This window comes from Podarcis cretensis (genome assembly GCF_951804945.1).
Source record: "Podarcis cretensis genome assembly, chromosome: 7".
Taxonomy (NCBI): domain Eukaryota; kingdom Metazoa; phylum Chordata; class Lepidosauria; order Squamata; family Lacertidae; genus Podarcis; species Podarcis cretensis.
In genome coordinates, this window is record NC_137176.1 from 91,639,557 (window position 1) to 91,659,544 (window position 19,988).

Here is a 19,988-nt window from a genome sequence, read left to right on the forward strand (position 1 = left end):
CTCAAGAGTCCCATGGACTGCATGGAGATCAGACCGATCCATTCTGAAGGAAATCAGCCCTGAGTGCTCACTGGAAGGACAGATCCTGAAGCTGAGGCTCCAAGACCCGCTGGACCAGAGCACGCCAGGCACTCCTGTCTTCCACTGCCTCCCGCAGTTTGGTCAAGCTCATGCTGGTAGCTTTGAGAACACTGTCCAGCCACCTTGTCCTCTGCTGTTCCCTTCTCCTTGTGCCCTCCATCTTTCCCAGCATCAGGGTCTTTTCCAGGGAGTCTTCTCTTCTCATGAGGTGGCCAAAGTATTGGAGCCTCAGCTTCAGGATCTGTCCTTCCAGGAGCACTCAGGGCTGATTTCCTTCAGAATGGAGAGGTTTGATCTTCTTGCAGTCCATGGGACTCTCAAGAGTCTCCTCCAGCACCAGAATTCAAAAGCCTCTGTTACTGTGAAATGGGAATAATGAGCATCCTGTTTGTTGTGCACTGATAACGAAGCAGGTGCTCATTTGTTATTGTTGTTATTGGGGTTGCGGCGCTCATCTCGCTTTATTGGCCGAGGGAGCCGGCATACAGCTTCTGGGTCACGTGGCCAGCATGACTAAGCCGCTTCTGGCGAACCAGAGCAGCGCACGGAAACGCTGTTTACCTTCCCACTGGAGTGGTACCTATTTATCTACTTGCACTTTGAGGTGCTTTCGAACTGCTAGGTTGGCAGGAGCAGGGACCGAGCAGCGGGAGCTCACGCCATCGCGGGGATTCAAACCACCAATCTTCTGATCTAGGCTCTGTGGTTTAACCCACAGCGCCACCCGTGTCCCCTACACCTGAGTAAAGCCAGCTAGGATCAGGCTGCACGTGCATCGAGTTTAGAGGGTTGTGGCAGCTCAGCTGGTCCTCTGGACGCCCCATCCTCTCTCCCTCCCCAGTGAGCAACCTGGCTGGGTGTGGACCGCGAAGTGGGGGCCATCTCTCTATATTGGTCCCTTGAGAATCCTCCTCTGATAACCCCCAGCCCTGCCTTGTATGGTAGCACTTGGGGCAGTGGATGCCATCGGGTCGCAGACTTATCCAGGCTGACAGAATAAACTTGGAATGCCAGCCGGCTTGCATCCCCATGTGCCAATGAGGTGTAAAATACCTCCTTGCTCATTTTTAGGTAAGAATGCCAGGGGGGTGGGTGGGGTGTTCATCAGGGGAGAGAGGAGGGGGCCGCTGCGTTCCAGCCCCCCCTTTTCCGGGAGAGGGAGGGCGGCCGCCAGACAAGAGGAGATTTTAAATAGCAGGCTCCCTCTGTCTTTATTAGCCCTGCCAACAGAGACGTCAAACATGATAAAACATCACATTAGCCGGATTTGCTCCGAGGCACCAGAGCCTGCGGGATGGGACAGGCCTTGAGCCAATTTCGGGGGGGGGGCACCTGTTAAGTGCCAGCACTTAGGTGAGGAGCCTGTGAAACGAGGTGTGAAAGCACACGGCAGCGTGGTTTAGTGGTTAGAGCAGCAGTTCCCAAAGGGGGCAGCCCCACCCCACCATCTGTCAGACTTTGAAAATCTGGCTATTGCTGGTTCAAGTCTGCCAATTTCATGGAGTGAATTAAACTAAATAGTTTTAACTGGATTTTGAATAAATGCGCAATCAATTGTTTTACCGCTTCGAATTGTGTTATTGTGTTGTTATCTTCCTCAGTGGGTTGTGCAATGATGTTTTTTTTTTTTACAGAGGAAGGGGCACAGCTTATTTTCAAAGATGGGTGCTCCGTTCCTTCGTGGGCTGATTTCTATTATTATTATTATTATTATTATTATTATTATTATTATTATTATTAATAATAATAATATGCAGCCCATCTGACTGGGTTGCCCCAGCCATTCTGGCTGGCGTAGCTTATATGGGGCCCACACTATGCTTTACTATGGACATGCTGTGTGGTCTATTTGGCTTATGGGCCTCCCTTTTTTATCTTTTAAAACAAAAATCAACCCTGCAGGGTTGTTGAGAAGACAAAAGCCAATAGGGCTTTGAAGTGCTTTGCAAATTGAAAGTAATCTTCCTACAAATGTGGTCTTCCATGGGCTGGGGTGGGGAGACATTATGAAGCTCACTCAGGTCTAGGGCGATCTGTAGTCTTCACCTACACCTACAACACGCTCCTACAATTCTCCCAGCTTCTGCCTACTGTGATTTTAATATTTACCTGCTTAATTCTGGCGGCCTTTGCAGCATCAAATTGTATCTCCCAGTAGCATTTTTTATTTTCCATAACATGTTTTACAATAAAAAATGATCTGTTTTTTATTTACTTAAGTCATTTCTGTACCGCTGAATCGCTAGCATCTGTAAGTGGCGCACAGATAAATACACCATACAGGACAGAACCAATAAAACAAAAGAAGTTTATCAAACAAAAAAGCAGCAACTTCCTTAAAATGCCTGTTGGAACAATAAACTCTTTGGTTATGAGCCTGAAGTTCAGCAAGGAGGGTTCTGGTCTAATCTCAGTCAGGAGCGAATCCCATAGACTCGGTCCCACAGCCTGAATGCCCTGCTTCAGGTAGTTAGGAACCTTGCATCTAATAATAATAATAATAATAATAATAATAATAATAATAATAATAATAAATAATAAATAATAATAATAATAAAATTTATTTATACCCCGCCCTCCCCAGCCAACACTGGGCTCAGGGTGGCTAACACCAGCTATAAAAACAATTGATTGAAATACAACTTAAAAATAAGATTAAAATACAACATTAAAATGCAGCCTCATTTCAGTAGAAACTCAAATAAAAAACTTTTTTCTGAGCCAAGGGGGGGCCCCAAGAGAGACTCCCCCCCCAAAAAAAAAGATCTCGGGGACCAAGGTGGTTATTTTCAGATGCTGTGCATAGCATGGAGAGTGGGGAAAGAGAAAAGGCGTTTGTTTTTTGTCTCTCTCCTAACCCTAGAACTCAGGGACATCCAGTGAAGCTGAATGTTGGAAGACTCAGGAGAGATAAAAGAAAGTCCTTCATACAGAACATAGTTAACCTGTGGAACTCCCTGCCACAGGAGGCAGTGATAGCCTAGATGGTTTTAAAAGAGGAGTGGACAGTTTCATAGAGGAGAGGGTTATGGATGGCTACTTGCCTTTATGGCTCTGTCCTGGAGGCAGCAATGCTTCAGAAGACCAGTGGCCGGAAAACACGGGAGGGAGAGAGCTCTTGTGTTCGAATCCTGCTTGCTGGTTTCCTATTGAGGCATCTGGTTGGCCCCGTGAGAAGAGGAGGCTGGACTAGGTGGGATCCAGCAGGTCTTGTTCATGTTCTTAAGTTAAGAAGAAGTTGACCTTAAAAAAAGTTCAAAATGTAAACAAAACCAACAGTTGATGATGATAGATAGATAGATAGATAGATAGATAGATAGAGGTGTGTATATATAGGTAAAGGTAAAAGGGACTCCTGACCATTAGGTCCAGTCATGGACGACTCTGGGGTTGCGCGTTCATCTCGCTCTATAGGCCGAGGGTGCCGGAGTTTGTCCGCAGACAGCTTCCGGGTTATGTGGCCAGCATGACTGAGCCGCTTCTGGCGAACCAGAGCAGCGCACGGAAACACCGTTTACCTTCCCGCCGGAGCGGTACCTATTTATCTACTTGCATTTTGACGTGCTTTTGCACTGCTAGGTTGGCAGGAGCAGGGACCGGGTGACAGGAGCTCACCCCGTCGTGGGGATTCGAACCGCCGACCTTCTGATCGGCAAGTCCTAGGGTCAATGGTTTAGACCACAGCGTCACCCGCGTCCCGTGTGTGTGTGTGTGTGTGTGTGTGTGTGTATACACACACACACACACATAAATAAATAAAAAAATTGCATATTAAAATACATGGCAGCTTTACACATTGCATGAGCATTGATCGTTGTTTTTCTCCTTTAGGGAAGAGGAAGCTGAAGAAATGCCTGGGCCTTCGAGGGCAGAGCAGCGGGGAGACGTCTGGAGCCCCGAGACCCCCTCTTCGACCAGCAGGCTAACAAAGCTGCCCTCCTTCATCTCTCTCCAGTCGCCCCCCACGTCCCCCAGTGAGGAGGACCGCAAGCCTGAGAGGGATCGGAGTGGGGATGATGCAGGTACAAGCGCAGCTTCTGGTCCTCAACTTTGATGGTCTGAGCAGCCGGAACCGTCTTCTGGCAATATGTCAGTGTTCATAACGCGTTCGAGGAATGTCTAGATTCTGCTTCTGGGGAAATGCAGGGCTTCCAGCTTGAAAAAAATATTGAGTAAGCCCCACATAATCACAAGACGCAGCACAAACACACCAGTTGAGTGGCAGCGCCCATCAACTAGGGCGGAGGGAACGGCTGCCTCAGATATTTTATTGGGGGGTGTGAAGGGACCTCAGCCCCTAGCAACTGGCTCCCATGGCCTGCTGGATCAGGCCAGCGTCCCCTCTAGTCCAGCGTCCTGCTCTCACAGTGGCTGAACAAGATCCAGGCACGAGAGCCCTCTCCCCTCCTGCAGTTTCTGGTATTCAGAAACGTCGCTGCCTCTAACTGTGGCGATACAACATAGTCATCCTGGCTCGCAGCCATTGATAGCCCTCTATGTATTTCTGAAAATTTGTTAGGCTCTTGCAAGTGACGTGTGTTGCAAAATTGGATGGGGGGAAAGTGGGTTACCTTGCCACCAGAATCCGTTTTTGAAGTAGGAATTGAATTGAAATTGAAATACTTTATTGTCACTTGTACAACTTGTCTACAGTGAGATTACACGAGCACCCGCCACTCAGCTCTCTTAGTCTTAATTCCCCTCGTTTACTGACGCACACACACCAAACCCGAAAGTCCGTTGCCCTGTTGTTATCTTTTCATTCAGCAGCCTAGCAGCCCACGGATAGAAGCTGTTCTTTACCCTGTTGGTGTGACTAATCATGCTTCTATATCTTCTGCCTGAGGGCAGGAGATCAAGAAAGTGCTGGCCAGGGTGTGAATCATCCCTGAGAATTTTCCTCACTCTCCTGAGGCAACTTTCTCCCGCTATTTCATCCAGCGGATTCACGGGACAGCCCATAATATCTTGTGCTGTATTCACCACCCTCTGTAGGCACTTCCTATCCGTTGATGTCAAACCACCGTCCCACACCGTGATGCAGTAGGAAAGGACACTTTCTATTGTGGACCAGTAGAAGGAGATCATCAAATGTTGATTGACACCGTTCTTTCGCAATACTCTGAGGAGATGGAGTCTCTGTTGGGCTTTCTTAACCACCTGGGTTGTATTGATTTTCCAAGTAAGGTCTTCACTGTGATAAACTCCTAGGAATTTAAAGGAAGAGACTCTCTCCACACAGCCCTCCCTGATGCAGTAGGGCTCTGTTTTCTTCAGGGACACCCCCCCCCCGTGGTTTTGGGGTTTTTTTGCTTCTAGTTATTTCCCGCTTTGACTACTGCAACACGCTCTACATGGAGCTACCTTTGAAGGTGACCCGGAAACTGCAACTAATCCAGAATGCAGCAGCTAGACTGGTGACTGGGAGTGGCCACCAGGACCACATAGCACCGGTTCTGAGAGATCTGCATTGGCTCCCAGTACGTTTCCGAGCACAATTCAAAGTGTTTGTGCTGACCTTTAAAGCCCTGAACGGCCTCAGAGGCCCAGTAGACCTGAAGGAGCGTCTCCACCCCCATCGTTCAGCCCGGACACTGAGATCCAGCGCCGAGGGTCTTCTGGCGGTTCCCTCATTGCGAGAAGTGAGGTTACAGGGAACCAGACAGAGGGCCTTCTCGGTAGTGGCGCCCACCCTGTGGAACACCCTCCCTTCAGATGTGAAGGAAATAAGCAGCTGTCTTATCTTTAAAAGACACCTGAAGGCAGCCCTGTCTAGGGAAGTTTTTAATATTTAATGCTGTATGGTTTTTAACACTCGATTGGGAGCTGCCCAGAGTGGCTGGGGAAACTCAGCCAGATGGGCGGGGTATAAATAATAAATTATTATTATTATTATTATTATTATTATTATTATTATTATTAGGAAAGAGAGGTTACCTCTGCAGATGGCGATTCCAGTGACCCTTCATGGCTAAGCCTTTGCAGAGAGCACTTGGTTTTTTGGGTGACCTCCATTAGTAGCAGGCCACCCTGATTCCCTTCGCTTCCGAGCTCTTTGCAAGGCCAGCCACAGGCAATCGTTCCAAGAGCCTTCTTTATCCTCTCTGTTCCTTCCCGCTGGGGGGCTCTGCAAACCCCTCCGCCTTCTCGTCGCCGTGGCGAGGGCAGAAGCGAAGCCTCCCGTTGCTGTGGTGCTAATCGTCCGCAGGTAATGCGGCTTTCCATATTTCACCTTCCAGTTAAATGGTTTGCGCCGGAGCAGTCGGTCCGCCCCGTGCTAATTGTAAGCGAGTGCACCAATGTCGGCCCTTCCAATCGAGTGCTAATTTAATTAGAAAGCACCCATTTTAGTTAATTTGTTCGAGAAGATCACTGCCGGCTCCTGGAGAGAACAGATGTTCCCCTCTCCCCCGATGAACATTCTGGGGTTTGTAAATGACTCTGCTCAGCCTTGTTTAGGAGAGAAAAGAGGATTTTATGGTGGCAAACGACCCTTTCTGTAAACATTTTACAGCTCTCTGCACGTTTGAGTGAGGATAAACCCCTGGCAACTCGGCGGGCTGCAAATTTGCGGCCATACGGCTATCATTTTATTGTCATATTTCACGGTCGTAACGTTAATGGAAGATGCTCGCTCCAGTCTTTTTTAACAGCTCCGCTGAGCACGCTCAAAACACTTTCGCTTTGGAAAATTCATTGAGGTACAGCGCTCCAGTTTTTGTTTACCGCTTCCGCTTCTGCAGGAATAACTCTGCCAAGAGCCTCCTTTCCCTCCCTGCCAATGCACACACCTGTATCACGCCAGCGGGCCTCACCCTGGACTCACAGGTCTGGGCAACACGGGTTAAGAAGTGTTCAGAGAAGGGTGGCCAAGATGATAAAAGAGTCTGGAAACCAAGCCTGATGAGGAACGGTTGAGGGAGTTGTAGATGTTTAACCTGGAGAAGGGAAGACAGAGAGGTGATAGGACAGCCATCTTCAAATATCTCAAGGGCCGCCGTGTACAAGATGGAGCAAGCTTGTTTTCTGCTGCTCCAGATGGGACAATCTGAACCAATGGATTCACATTGCAAGAAAGCCGGTTCCAATTAAACCTTAGGAACAACTTTCTGAGAGTGAAAGCCGTTTGACAGTGGAACAGACTCCCTTGGAATGGGGAAAGAGGTTTTTAAACAGGGTTTGGATGACTATATTATTTATTTATTGAATTTATATACCTAATAATAATAATAATAATAATAATAATAATAATTTATTTATATCCTGCCCTCCCCAGCTGAAATCGGGCTCAGAGCGGCTAACAACAATAAAAGTAACACAGCATTCGAAAATCAATTCATTCTAAAATCAATTCAAAATCAAATTAATGGCAACCACTGGGCTGGAGTGCTATGAGGATTACCAAAGAAGAGAGTCAGACTGTGCCTTGGCCAAAGGCCTGGTGGAACAGCTCTGTCTTGCAGGCCCTGCGGAAAGATGTCAAGTCCCTCAGGGCCCTAGTCTCTTGGGACAGAGCGTTCCACCAGATCGGGGCCACAACGGAAAAAGCCCTGGCTCTGGTTGAGGCCAGCCTAACCTCCCTGTGGCCCAGGATCTCCAAGATGTTTTTATTTGAAGACCCTAAGGTCCTCCGTGGGACATACCAGGAGAGGCAGTCCTGTAGGTACGAGGGTCCTAGGCTGTATAGGGCTTTAAGGGTTAAAACCAGCACCTTAAACCTGATCCTGTACTCCACCAGGAGCCAGTGCAGGGGATCTCAGGGCAGTTCACATAATAATAATAACAACAACAACAACAACAATAATAATAATAACAATAATAATAATAATTTATTATTTATACCTTGCCCACCTGGCTGGGTTTCCCCAGCCACTCTGGGCGGCTTCCAACAGAACACTAAAATACAATAACCTATTAAATTAAAAGCTTCCCTAAACAGGGCTGCCTTCGGATGTCTTCTAAAAGTTTGGTAGTTCTTCTTCTCTTTGACATCTGGTGGGAGGGCGTTCCACAGGACAGGCGCCACCACCAAGAAGGCCCTCTGCCTGGTTCCCTGTAACCTCACTTCTCACAGGGAGGGAACCGCCAGAAGGCCTTCAGCGCTGGACCTCAGTGTCCGGGCAGAATGATGGGGGTGGAGATGCTCCTTTAGGATCGCATCTGTCAGGGATTCTTTAGCTGTGGATCCCTCATTGCAGAGGGTTGGACTAGATGACCCTTGAGGGTCTCTTCCAAGTCTGCAATTCTGTGATTCTATTATTCTGCCCCCTGCCACCTGGGGGCTCCCTGGACCAGACAATAGCTGTAGCATTCCTGAGTAGGTCTTTGCAACAAGAGGTTGAGTTTCTTCATTTTGGGGAGAGAGAGAAACTTGGCTAAAACTGTTTCTGGCCAGCACACACTTCCAGGCAGTTTCTATTTTGCCAGTGGAATTCAATTGCATACCAGCAGATTTTGGTTGTGCAGATAAATTGTACTGTGCAGTCTTGCACAACATACCTGCTCCCCCCCCCCATCAGATGTTTTGCAGTAAGGAAAGTGACTGGGAAATGGACTCCCTCCTGTGGGCGGCAAGCAAGTTCCATAGCACGGGCGCTGTGTGAAGAAGGGCATTAGCCAGCATGATTTGAAGTATCAGCAGAGAGAATTAAACAATTTCCCAATCACCTGAAATTGTGTTTGATAATAATGAAAATAATAATGATTAATAATAATAATAATAATAATAATAATAATAATAATAATAATATATTATTTATACCCTGCCCATCTTACTGGGTTTCCCCAGCCACTCTGGGCGGCTTCCAACACAATATTAAAATACAATAATGTATTAAACATTAAAAGCTTCCCTAAACAGGGCTGCCTTCAGATGTCTTCTAAAAGTTTGGTAGTTGTTCTTCTCTTTGACATCTGGTGGGAGGGCGTTCCACAGGGCGGGCGCCACCACCGAGAAGGCCCTCTGCCTGGTTCCCTGTAACTTGGCTTCTTGCAGAGAGGGAACCGCCAGAAGGCCCTTGGAGCTGGACCTCAGTGTCTGGGCAGAACGATGGGGGTGGACACGCTCCTTCATATATACTGGACCGAGGCCGTTTAGGGCTTTAAAGGTCAGCACCAACACTTTGAATGGTGCTCAGAAACGTACTGGGAGCCAATGCAGATCTCTCAGAACTGGTGTTATGTGGTCTCAGCGGCTGCTCCCTGTCACCTGTCTGGCTGCCTCATTCTGGATTAGTTGTAGTTTCCGGGTCACCTTCAAAGGTAGCCCCACACAGAGCGCATTGCAGTAGTCCAAGCGGGAGATACCTAGAGTATGCACCACTCTGTCGAGGCAGTCCGCAGGCAGGTAGGGTCTCATCCTGCGTACCAGATGGAGCTGGTATACAGCCACCCTGGACACAGAATTGACCTGCGTCTCTATGGACAGCTGTGAGTCCAAAATGACACCCAGGCTGTGCATCTGGTCCCTCAGGGGCACAGTTACCCCATTCAGGGCCAGGGAGTCCCCCATAACCATCCACCCTGTCCCCCAAAAACTGTACTTCTGTATTGTCAGGATTCAACCTCAATCTGTTAGCCACCATCCATCCTCCAAAAAGGCTTAAAGAGACAAATGAAGGAGGAAAAACAGGGTGTGGAGAATAGAGAGTTTTGTGGCCAATAAGGTAAATTCCTGAACCCCTTGCCCCCTTCAAAGCTCTGCCCCACTTGGAGTGGTCTCAGCCTCCCAAGCTCTTTTGATTGATGGTGAGGACTAGAAACTTAATGAATCTAGCAGTGAATACCTTGCTACTCGGAATAGCTCATTGTAGATCCCAGACTTCACATTGGGATACCTGTAGCACGCAAGAGCAGCGCTGCTCTTGAGTATCCCTTTTACTGATCCCAGGGTTTCAGGGTTTCCCTGACTCAACAACAGCACCCCTTGGGTTTATAATCATAGAATCAAGAGTAGACTTGGAAGGGACCCTGAGGGTCATCTAGTCCAACTCCCTGCAGTGCAGGAATCTCAACTGAAGCATCCATGACAGATGGCCAGCCAACCTCTGCTTAAATACCTCCAACGAAGGAATAGCATCATAGATCATATGGTTGCATAATTTATTCCCGGCGCAAGATTCTGGAGTTTTGTTTCCTCCCTGCAATGGGCTGTTGCATCCCAGGCGCCATCTGCTTTTCGGTATTTGGGAGAGCGGCAAGCTGGTCTCTCTGGGGCTCCGCTCTGCTGAAACAGATGCAGGGGAGGGACATTAAATGGGTGGGGGGACAGATGGGCAGGACAGGGCAGGGGTTTGAATCTCATTCCTGTCTTATTTATTAATATGCCACCTTTTGGCCAAAAAACCCCCAAGGCGGCTCAGAAACAATGCAGATGCGAATACAAACCTATCAATGCACGTGCAACAGAATGGAAATCAATAACTATCAAAATAAATCTTTACATTTCAGAAGTATCAAAATGCATTTGTTTTCCTACCAGAAAGGCAAGCGATTATTCCCCACGAAACCATCAAGAGAGAGCAAGAATAAGCACTTAAACTGCAGCTCCTCCTTTTAAGGGTTCCACGTAGGGCAGGAGGGGGCAAGGCAGGTAGAATCACCCCTGATAGTTCCAGCCGTCTCTATCCTGCAGCAATTCCTGTTAGCATCTGTGGGGATTTTGCAGCTGTTCTAGCAACAGCGTAGGCTTAGAGACATCCCCCCCTCCCTAATTTCATGGAAGAATATTAAAATAATACCTCATTAAAGGTAAAGGGACCCCTGACCATTAGGTCCAGTCATGACCGACTCTGGGGTTGCGGCGCTCATCTCGCTTTATTGGCCGAGGGAGCCGGCGTACAGCTTCCAGGTCATGTGGCCAGCATGACTAAGCCGCTTCTGGCGAACCAGAGCAGCGCACGGAAACACCGTTTACCTTCCCGCCAGAGCGGTACCTATTTATCTACTTGCACTTTCACGTGCTTTCGAACTGCTAGGTTGGCAGGCGCAGGGACCGAGCAACGGGAGCTCAGCCCGTCACGGGGATTCGAACCGCCGACCTTCTGATCGGCAAGTCCTGGGCTCTCTGGTTTAACCCACAGCGCCACCCACGTCCCTAATACCTCATTAGGTACAAACAAAAATAGTAAGTAATATGCCAGGTTTTTAAGTTCACCAGGACTCTTCTTAAGGCAAAACGTTAAATAGGAAAAGTAAGTAAGTGGCACAGCTTCTTCCACAACTGCCTGCGTCCACAGCAATTCATGTTCAGAGTTTTTAGAAAAGCCCATTGATTGCACGGAGCCCTGTGGAGTCTGGAGTCGACTGTCGGAGGCCTCAGATGTGCCGATTCATTTCAGTGAGGCAGGAAAAGGCCCCAGTGGGCTGAGCTCTCTGCCTCCATCCTTCCGTGTGTGTTCCGACACACCCAGGCACACCACTGCCTCCCTCCGTTTCCCAATTTCACACCACGGCCCAGTCCCCTCATCGAGGCTCTGTCTCATCTGGCAAATCCACGCTGGCAAACCCATGCTCCATCAGGCGTGCAGAAATGAGTTAATTAAAAAGCATCACAAACTACTTTCATAATTGAGTTAACAAACCTCTAATATAATTGCTTTCCTAATGCAGAGTCTATCAAGCTGCAGGTAGCGTGTGCACATTTGTGGAGCGGCGGATGTCTTGTCTGTCTGTTCTTGCTTGCCTGCCTGCCGGCCCCTCCCTGAGACAGAAACTCCCCTGTCGGAAAACGCAGATTCTGCACTTAAGAACAAATTGTTTGAGGTGGCTTGTGTGACTTCCCTCAGGGTTGCTCAGAGTAGACCAACTGAAATTAACAGACCTACTTTAGTGATTCCATTCATTTCAGACTGACCCTTAGTTTGTGCGCTTCTTGAATCTTTCTCAAATGTAGAATCTTTTTGGCAAAGAGCAGTGCATGGCAGGAGGAGGAATTTTGATTCCTTGAGAAGAAAGGACCCGGAGCCATGAAAATGCACACAAACACACACACACACCAGAGCAATGCTGCTTTTTGTAGACATGGCCTGCAAACATTCAGGTTACCTCCAGAACTACTAGGTCTTGGAACTAGTTTTTAAAAGGACCTAAGAGCCCTTCTGGGACGCGGGCGGCACTGTGAGTTAAACCACAGAGCCTAGGACTTGCCGATCAGAAGGTCAGCTGTTTGAATCCCCGTGACGGGGTGAGCTCCCGTTGCTCGGTCCCTGCTCCTGCCAACCTAGCAGTTTGAAAGCACGTCAAAGTGCAAGTAGATAAATAAGTACCACTCCGGCGGGAAGGTAAACGGCGTTTCCGTGCGCTGCTCTGGTTCGCCAGAAGTGGCTTAGTCCTGCTGGCCACATGACCCGGAAGCTGTACGCTGGCTCCCTCGGCCAATAAAGCGAGATGAGCGCCACAACCCCAGAGTCGGTCACGACTGGACCTAATGGTCAGGGGTCCCTTTACCCTTTACCTTCACCTTTAAGAGCCCTTCTGGACCAGGCCAATGGGCCGTCCATTCCAGTATCCTGTTCTCACCAGGTTCTCACCAGATGCTCATTATGGGAAGCCAGCAAACAGGATCTGAGCACAAGAGCCGTCTCCCCCCCCCCCCCCGTGGTTTCCACAACTGGTGCTCAGAAGCGTTGCTGCCTACAAATGTGGCAGCAAAGGAAGAAATAGCTGCGATTCTGAAGAATCGGAATTATTTTACGGGGAGAAACACATGCAAGAAGCTGTGTGGGGAGTTTTTAGGCTGGGCCTGGTGCCAGAGCCATGTCCCATTGGCCCACAGTAGTCAAAGGTACACTATCCTGACCCATGGAGGCTCTATCACGACTCATGTCAATTTTTTTAACTTTCTGCCCACCCCCTTTGCTCCCTAGCCAGCTCGCGTTCAGAATGCAACCCGTGCCTTCCCGTCCCCCAGGGAACTCTTTGAGAACGTGCTTTCTGATCTCTTCATTTGTGTGCCTCTAATTGTGTCTGCAGCGCGCACACCCCCCAATCATCTCCTCTCTCCTTATTGATTTGTTGGCAACTTTCAAATCTGCCAAGCCTCCCACATTTGGCGGGCCTGTGATCCTCACTTTTTCTGGATTAATCGTGGAACGGTCTTCGAAAGCTCTTTCCTCTTGCAACGCAGAGCCTTTGCATCCCTGTACGCAGAGAAAAGGGCATTAAAATCTCACTTGAGAGACTTGGAAATATTTCCTGTTCCAGTGGCTGCACCTGACAACCCCAGATTCACCACCCTCCCACGCTAGTTATTTACTTGGCATCGGAGTCGTTGGAACTGAGATGCATCATAGAGTCATAGAACAGGGGAGATGGAAGGGACCCCCAAGAGCTATCTAGTCCAACCCCCACAATGCAGGAATTGCAGCTAAAGAATCCCTGACAGGTTTGAGGCTGGAGTGGAAGACTTAAGGCCAAAGGCAGCTCCCCACCACCGAAAACACAGGCAGGCTGCAGGTGGGGTGAAGTTGTATCAGGACAACAAAGAGGACAGAGAATGGATGATGATAGAAAGAAGTCTCAAGGCGAGAAGCAGAATGGATGCCAAGCCTTTGAGCGAGCTGTCTCTACGCAAAGGCCACTTTGGAGAAGAAATTTGATAGAAGGATATGATATGGAGAAAGTGGGTAGAGGAAAGTTGTTCTTCCTCGCTCATGGCAAGAACTTGTAGAAGTTTATATCCTGATGAATCACATGGAGAAAGTGCATAGAGGAAAGTCTCTCTCTCTCTCTCTCTCTCTCTCTCTCTCTCTCTCTCTCTCTCTCATAACACCAGAACTCGTGGACATAAAATAAAGCTGAAGACTGGAAGATTTAGGACAGAGAAGAGGAAGGACTTCTTCATGTAGCACATGGTTTAACTGTGGAACTCCCTCCCACAGGAGGCAGTGGAGGAGGAGAGGGTTCATAGAAGCAGCCCCTTTCTCCATCCCCAGCCAGCAAGATTGATGCAAATTAGAAGTGGCACTGGCCCCAGCTGCAAAAAACACTCCGAGGGTGACTCTTGAATTGACCACCTGGTCACTACTGTTTTGCTTTGTTTTGTTTTGTTTTGTTTTGTTTTGAGGATGAACGTTGTACACAGTGAGAGAAGGAAACTTTTGTTCTGCTGACAAGAGAGGCGCTTCCTCCTCTTACTTGCTGTTTCTCATTTGAAAAGCTGCTTTTCATTTACAAAGAGAGTTTTTGCATTAGCTCAGCCAGCTGTCCTGTGCAGGAGGATGCCATTCCCATTTTACAGGTTGGAAGCTGAGGCTGAGTGATTTGCTGACGGCCGCCCAGGTGCCCCCAGAAACAGACGGCAGGTCTCTGGTGCCCGAACTGCGAATTTGTAGAGCTGCAATGTAGTTGCATCTCTCTCTCTCTCTCTCTCCCCCCCCCCCATCCCTCTCACTCTCAGCAGGCTTGGGACTCACTCTGCAAACTCTGCTCTGTCAGGCTTCTGGTCAGGTAGCTAAGCAGGAATCCTGTAAGTCAGAAGGGCAGGGCAAGACCAAAGGCAGAAAGAGTCAGTTGCAAGCAGGATTTCCAAACTGATCTCACCCAGCAGGGCTTCACAGAAAGTGTTCTGAGTGGTGTTCAGTGTTCCAGGTGTTCAAACCACACAAATGCAGAATAAGTGTGTGAGAGCTAGAACCTTGACTTTTGATTTCAGGCAAACAAGACGATTCCCAGGATCCCAAATTGCGCCTCCAGGTGCATGCAGAAAGACGCCGTGAGCTTGCAGGAAGACGAATGGAAGTGAGGGGCCAGAACTGAGATCTGCAGTTCCTGACACATGACAGCCAGAACTGGAGCCCCCTGGCCTCTTGGGAGAATGGTGGAACAGCATGATAGGAGGCAGAGAAGACCCCCAACAAGACCCTTTTCTCTGGAGCTGCAGTCCGTGGCTGCCTTTCCTGGGGCCGCTGTCTGTTTCTGCTCCTGGTGGCCTGTAATGGATCACTCCCCGCCTGCTTCATGTTTGGCTGCATCCTGTCAGCTAACAGGGAGCTCATCTGCTGCATTTTATGGCCAGTGAGTCGCGAGACGGAACCATTGTGTTTGTGAACGAGTTGACAAGTGGAATTGAGGGGCCGTGAAGCATACAAGCCCACTGTCACCAGAGATTTGTGCTAACCGCCGCCCTGCCCAAGCGGCCAGCAAAATGCTTGGGGGATTCCGTCATTCCGCTGGCTGGATTACCTCTGGCGGTCCCTTTCTCCACCATGGCCATGAGAGCTGGCTCCTGATTCAGGGGGGCAAAACGCAGACACCCGGAACGTCAGCCTCAGGGAGAAACTGAGGCTTCCTCTCCACCTTCAGGCTGAGCCACAGAGGCGAAACAGAGGCAGCATGGCTTGTATTCCATCAGCAGCCAGCTTTTGCCCTGAGTGAGAGGTGATAAAGATGGAGAGGAGAAATGATAGCCATCTTCAGCCTCGGCCCGGCCTCAGTCCATTATCCCTGAAAGAGCGTCTCCACCCCCATTGTTCTGCCCGGACGCTGAGGTCCAGCGCCTAGGGCCTTCTGGCGGTTCCCTCACTGCGAGAAGCCAAGTTACAGGGAACCAGGCAGAGGGCCTTCTTGGTGGTGGCGCCTGTCCTGTGGAACGCCCTCCCATCAGATGTCAAAGAGAACAACAACTACCAGACTTTTAGAAGACATCTGAAGGCAGCCCTGTTTAAGGAAGCTTTTAATGTTTGGTATATTACTGTATTTTAATATTGTGTTGGAAGCCGCCCAGAGTGGCTGGGGAAACCCAACCAGATGGGCGGGGTACAAATAATAAATTATTATTATATTATTATAAAACTGTGCATGGGAGTGGGAAAGGTTAAACTATCCTTCCCCAACTGGATCAGGCCAGGGGCCCATCTAGTCCAGCTTCCTGTTCTCACAGTGGCCAACCAGATACCTGTGGGAAACCTGCAAGAAAAATCTGAGCACAAGATCTCTCTCCGCTCACGTGGTTTCCAGCAACTTGCAGTCCTTCTCCTCCTCCTCTGTGTCCTGCTATGACCTCCAAGAATAACCTAGAATGCCCTCTGTTTTAAGTGATGCATCATCTCTGAGCAACAACGTCACGTGGGGAGACATTCTTGGTGGCTGTTTTTACACACGCAAGCACTCCCCCCCCCTTTCACCCCGAGTTTAATCAAGGCCTAAATGTGAGTATCTTCCAGAGGCAACGTGAAATATTTGGGCATGCATTTACCAGCTAGGGATAAGTCGTTTTAGTAGCATTTCTAAGAAGTGCGTTTATCAGCTCTTTGGGCAATCGTTTTTTAGCTTTGAATTCACCGTTGTAAAGTCATCTCCTTCACCCAGGCCTGTGTGCAAATGATGAACTCTTGCCTAATTAAATAGACAAAATGAGGGATTTTTCAGTCACCTGGAGGCAAGCTAAACAAGCAAGATTTAAAGGGAAAAAAATCTCCGGAGTGCTTTAAAGAAAAAGGAACGCCACATTTTGTTTTTGAAGGTTGGTCTCTGTATCTGATTCATTCTGCATAGAGCGTGATACAAATAAAACAAGAGCAATGCACAGTTTCAGAACTGTGAGGGATGTTTGGATTGTGGACTTGGGCAGGTCAGGATTTGACCTTCCAGTCTGCTTTGGAGCGGTGGCTGGATTTGGGCTCCTTCAGCGGGGAGCTTCTCTTTCCATTTTCAAATATCCCTCAGACCTGGGCAGTTGCTGTGTTTCTTTGGGGAGTCCTGGTAAGCACTCCCCACGAAAGAAAAGCTCCAACTGGTGTCTCTAAAGCAGCCTTCCCTCACCTGGCACCCTCCAGACATTTTGGAAAATAAAAACAGCATCCAGTCTTCACAGATGCCTCTTTTGGGAAACCTGCAAACAGGATTCGAGCAAAATCCTCCTGTGGTTTCCAGCAACTGGTGTTCTGAAACAATTTTTTGTTCCTTAATGAATTTTTTTAATGCATTAATTATTATTTTTTACAAAAGACATCCAAGTTTGTAGGAGCTATGTGAAGAAGGCCGTCCTTCTTTCTGTCCTGACTCCCAGCATTCAGCTTCCTAGGATGTCCGCAAGATCTAGTGTTCTGGGAGAGGCGGGAAAACTTTTCTCTTTCCACTATCTCCATGCCCTGATGAATTTTCTAAGCTTCTATCATGTTTCCTCTTGCTCGCCTTGTCTCTGAGCTAAAAAGTCCCAGATATTTTTGTTATTGTGGCATCATGTCTTTTGTGTTTCTATACAGTGGTACCTCTGGATGCGAACGGGATCCATTCCGGAGCCCCGTTCACACCCTGAAGCGAATACAACCCGTGTCCGCGCATGCGCAGGTTGCGATTTGCCGCTTCCATGCATGCACGTGAGTTCATTTTAAGCGCATGTGCAAGCGGCGAGACCCGGAAGTAATGCGCTCCATTACTTCCGGGTCACTGCGGAGCGCAACCTGAAAATGCTCAACCCGAAGCTTCTTAAACTCGAGGTATGACTGTACCGTCAACCGCCCCTTGATCTTCCAAGGAAGATTGGTATATAAATTTAATAAATAATAGTAACCTATTGGGACACAGGTGGTGCTGTGGGTTAAACCACAGAGCCTAGGACTTGCCTATCAGAAGGTTGGTGGTTCGAATCCCTGCGATGGGGTGAGCTCTGCTCGGTCCCTGCTCCTGCCAACCTAGCAGTTCAAAAGCATGTCAAAGTGCAAGTAGATAAATAGGTACCACTCTGGCGGGAAGGTAAACGGCATTTCCGTGCGCTGCTCTGGTTCGCCAGAAGCGGCTTAGTCCTGCTGGCCACATGACCTGGAAGCTATACGTCGGCTCCCTCGGCCAATAAAGCGAGATGAGCACCGCAGCCCCAGAGCTGGTCACGACTGGACCTAATGGTCAGGGGTCCCTTTACCTTTACCTTTATTCGTAGGGAAGAATCCCCTGAATCATTTTGGTTGCTCTTTTCCAAACCTTTTCCAACTCTACAATATCCTTGCCGAGGTGAGGTTTTTACATCAACTCACACTGTGAGGCAGTGTGGTGTAGTGGTTAAGAGCGGTGGACTCGTAATCTGGTGAACCGGGTTCGATTCCCTGCTCCTCCACATGCAGCTGCTGGGTGACCTTGGGCCAGTCACACTTCTCTGAAGTCTCTCAGCCCCACTCACCTCACAGAGTGTTTGTTGTGGGGGAGGAAGGGAAAGGAGATTGTGAGTCGCTTTGAGACTCCTTAAAGGTAAAGGTAAAGGGACCCCTGACCATTAGGTCCAGTTGTGGCCGACTCTGGGGTTGCGGCACTCATCTCGCTTTACTGGCCAAGGGAGCCGGCGTACAGCTTCCGGGTCATGTGGCCAGCATGACTAAGCCACTTCTGGCGAACCAGAGCAGCGCATGGAAATGCCATTTACCTTCCAGCCAGGTAAAGGTAAAGGTACCCCTGCCCGTACGGGCCAGTCTTGACAGACTCTGGGGTTGTGCGCCCATCTCACTTAAGAGGCCAGGGGCCAGCGCTGTCCGGAGACACTTCCGGGTCACGTGGCCAGCGTGACATCGCTGCTCTGGCGAGCCAGAGTCGCACACGGAAACGCCGTTTACCTTCCCGCTGGTAAGCGGTCCCTATTTATCTACTTGCACCCGGAGGTGCTTTCGAACTGCTAGGTTGGCAGGCGCTGGGACCGAGCAGCGGGAGCGCACCCCGCCGCAGGGATTCGAACCGCCAACCTTTCGATCGGCAAGCCCTAGGCTCTGTGGTTTAACCCACAGCGCCACCTGCGTCCCTTTTGAGACTCCTTAGGGTAGTGATAAAGTGGGATATCAAGTCCAAACTCCTCTTCTTCTGAGGGGTTGCCACATTGGGGAAGCCTGCCCTACGGAGAGCTGTTTGTTGAAGAACAGAAGCCAGCCATTTCGGCAGAGCGCTGCAGCTTGGTTTCTGCTTTGTGGACCCGACAGCACTTTCATTCTTAAGCCCGGCTTGCCCGCCTGCCGCTCAGGCCCAGGAAAAATGTGTGTTGGTTTTCATGAAAAGCACGAAAGCATCTTGGAAGCATGAATTCTCTCGCTGGCGTGACAAGCTCAGCAGAAGCGACTCGGGTTTCCGCCGCAGCGGCTGGCTCCCGCTCTCCTTCCCAGCCTCGCAGTCTCCTTTGCTCGAAGCTGTTCAATCATCATAATGAAAAAGGGGCTTCTTAGCGGAGCTTTCACTAACTAGAAATTATATACCTGGTTCCCGGAAGATAGATTGTGCCGCTCCCGAGATACGGAGGGTGGCAGGAACAAGTGAGTGACTGCGTCGTCTGCCACCAAGATGGATCGCACAATTTGAACGATCTACCAGGAACTTTAACCGAGGGGCGGGCAGGCGGGGGGGGGGGCTTGCTGTAGTTTCTGCAGGGACGCTGCCTTCCAAGAGGTAGGCCACAGGTATAGTCCTTTCCTCTTGCTCAGCTCAATGCAGGATATTTATCGGGCCACCCAAGAATGAACCCCCCCCCCCATCTGCAAAACTCTTTGATAAATGGCAGCAAACCTCGAAGCCTGTTCATTGAAGCGGCACAGGCTTCTGCTTTCTGGATATTCCTTCATTTGCTGTCCTCGTGTTTTATAATGGATGGTGTTGCATTTCAAAATGATTACTCATTCAGATTAGTCTTCCTCTTTTTGCATATCCTGTATTGATTCTGAGACCATTAATACTCGGTGGGTCTCTTTGCAGAAATTGGGAGATTTCCCTGGCCCTCCTCCCATTCTCCAAAGAGACGCTGCATTTAAAACCCCACTGGGGGCTTGACCAAGTCACCGTCTTGGCCCCCGTTCCTCATCTGCAGCAAACAAAAAGATGCTGCTCCACCTTCCAGGGTTACCGTGGGGACAGAGCGCTGCACCAGGTTCAATACGCTGCAGTTACATCAAAGTCATTCCAACCGCATCTGCTTCTTTAGTTTTATAAACTCCTACCAT

General features: G+C 49.2%; 1 protein-coding gene across 1 annotated transcript in view; it reads left to right on the plus strand.

Moving 5' to 3' along the window:
• Positions 1 to 19,988, plus strand: part of ZC3H3 (zinc finger CCCH-type containing 3) — a 279,283-nt gene that overhangs the window by 248,959 nt on the left and 10,336 nt on the right. The window contains exon 11 of the mRNA XM_079984218.1: positions 3,913 to 4,103. Coding sequence (XP_079840344.1) covers positions 3,913 to 4,103 — 191 coding nt within the window. The remainder of the gene's footprint in view (positions 1 to 3,912; positions 4,104 to 19,988) is intronic.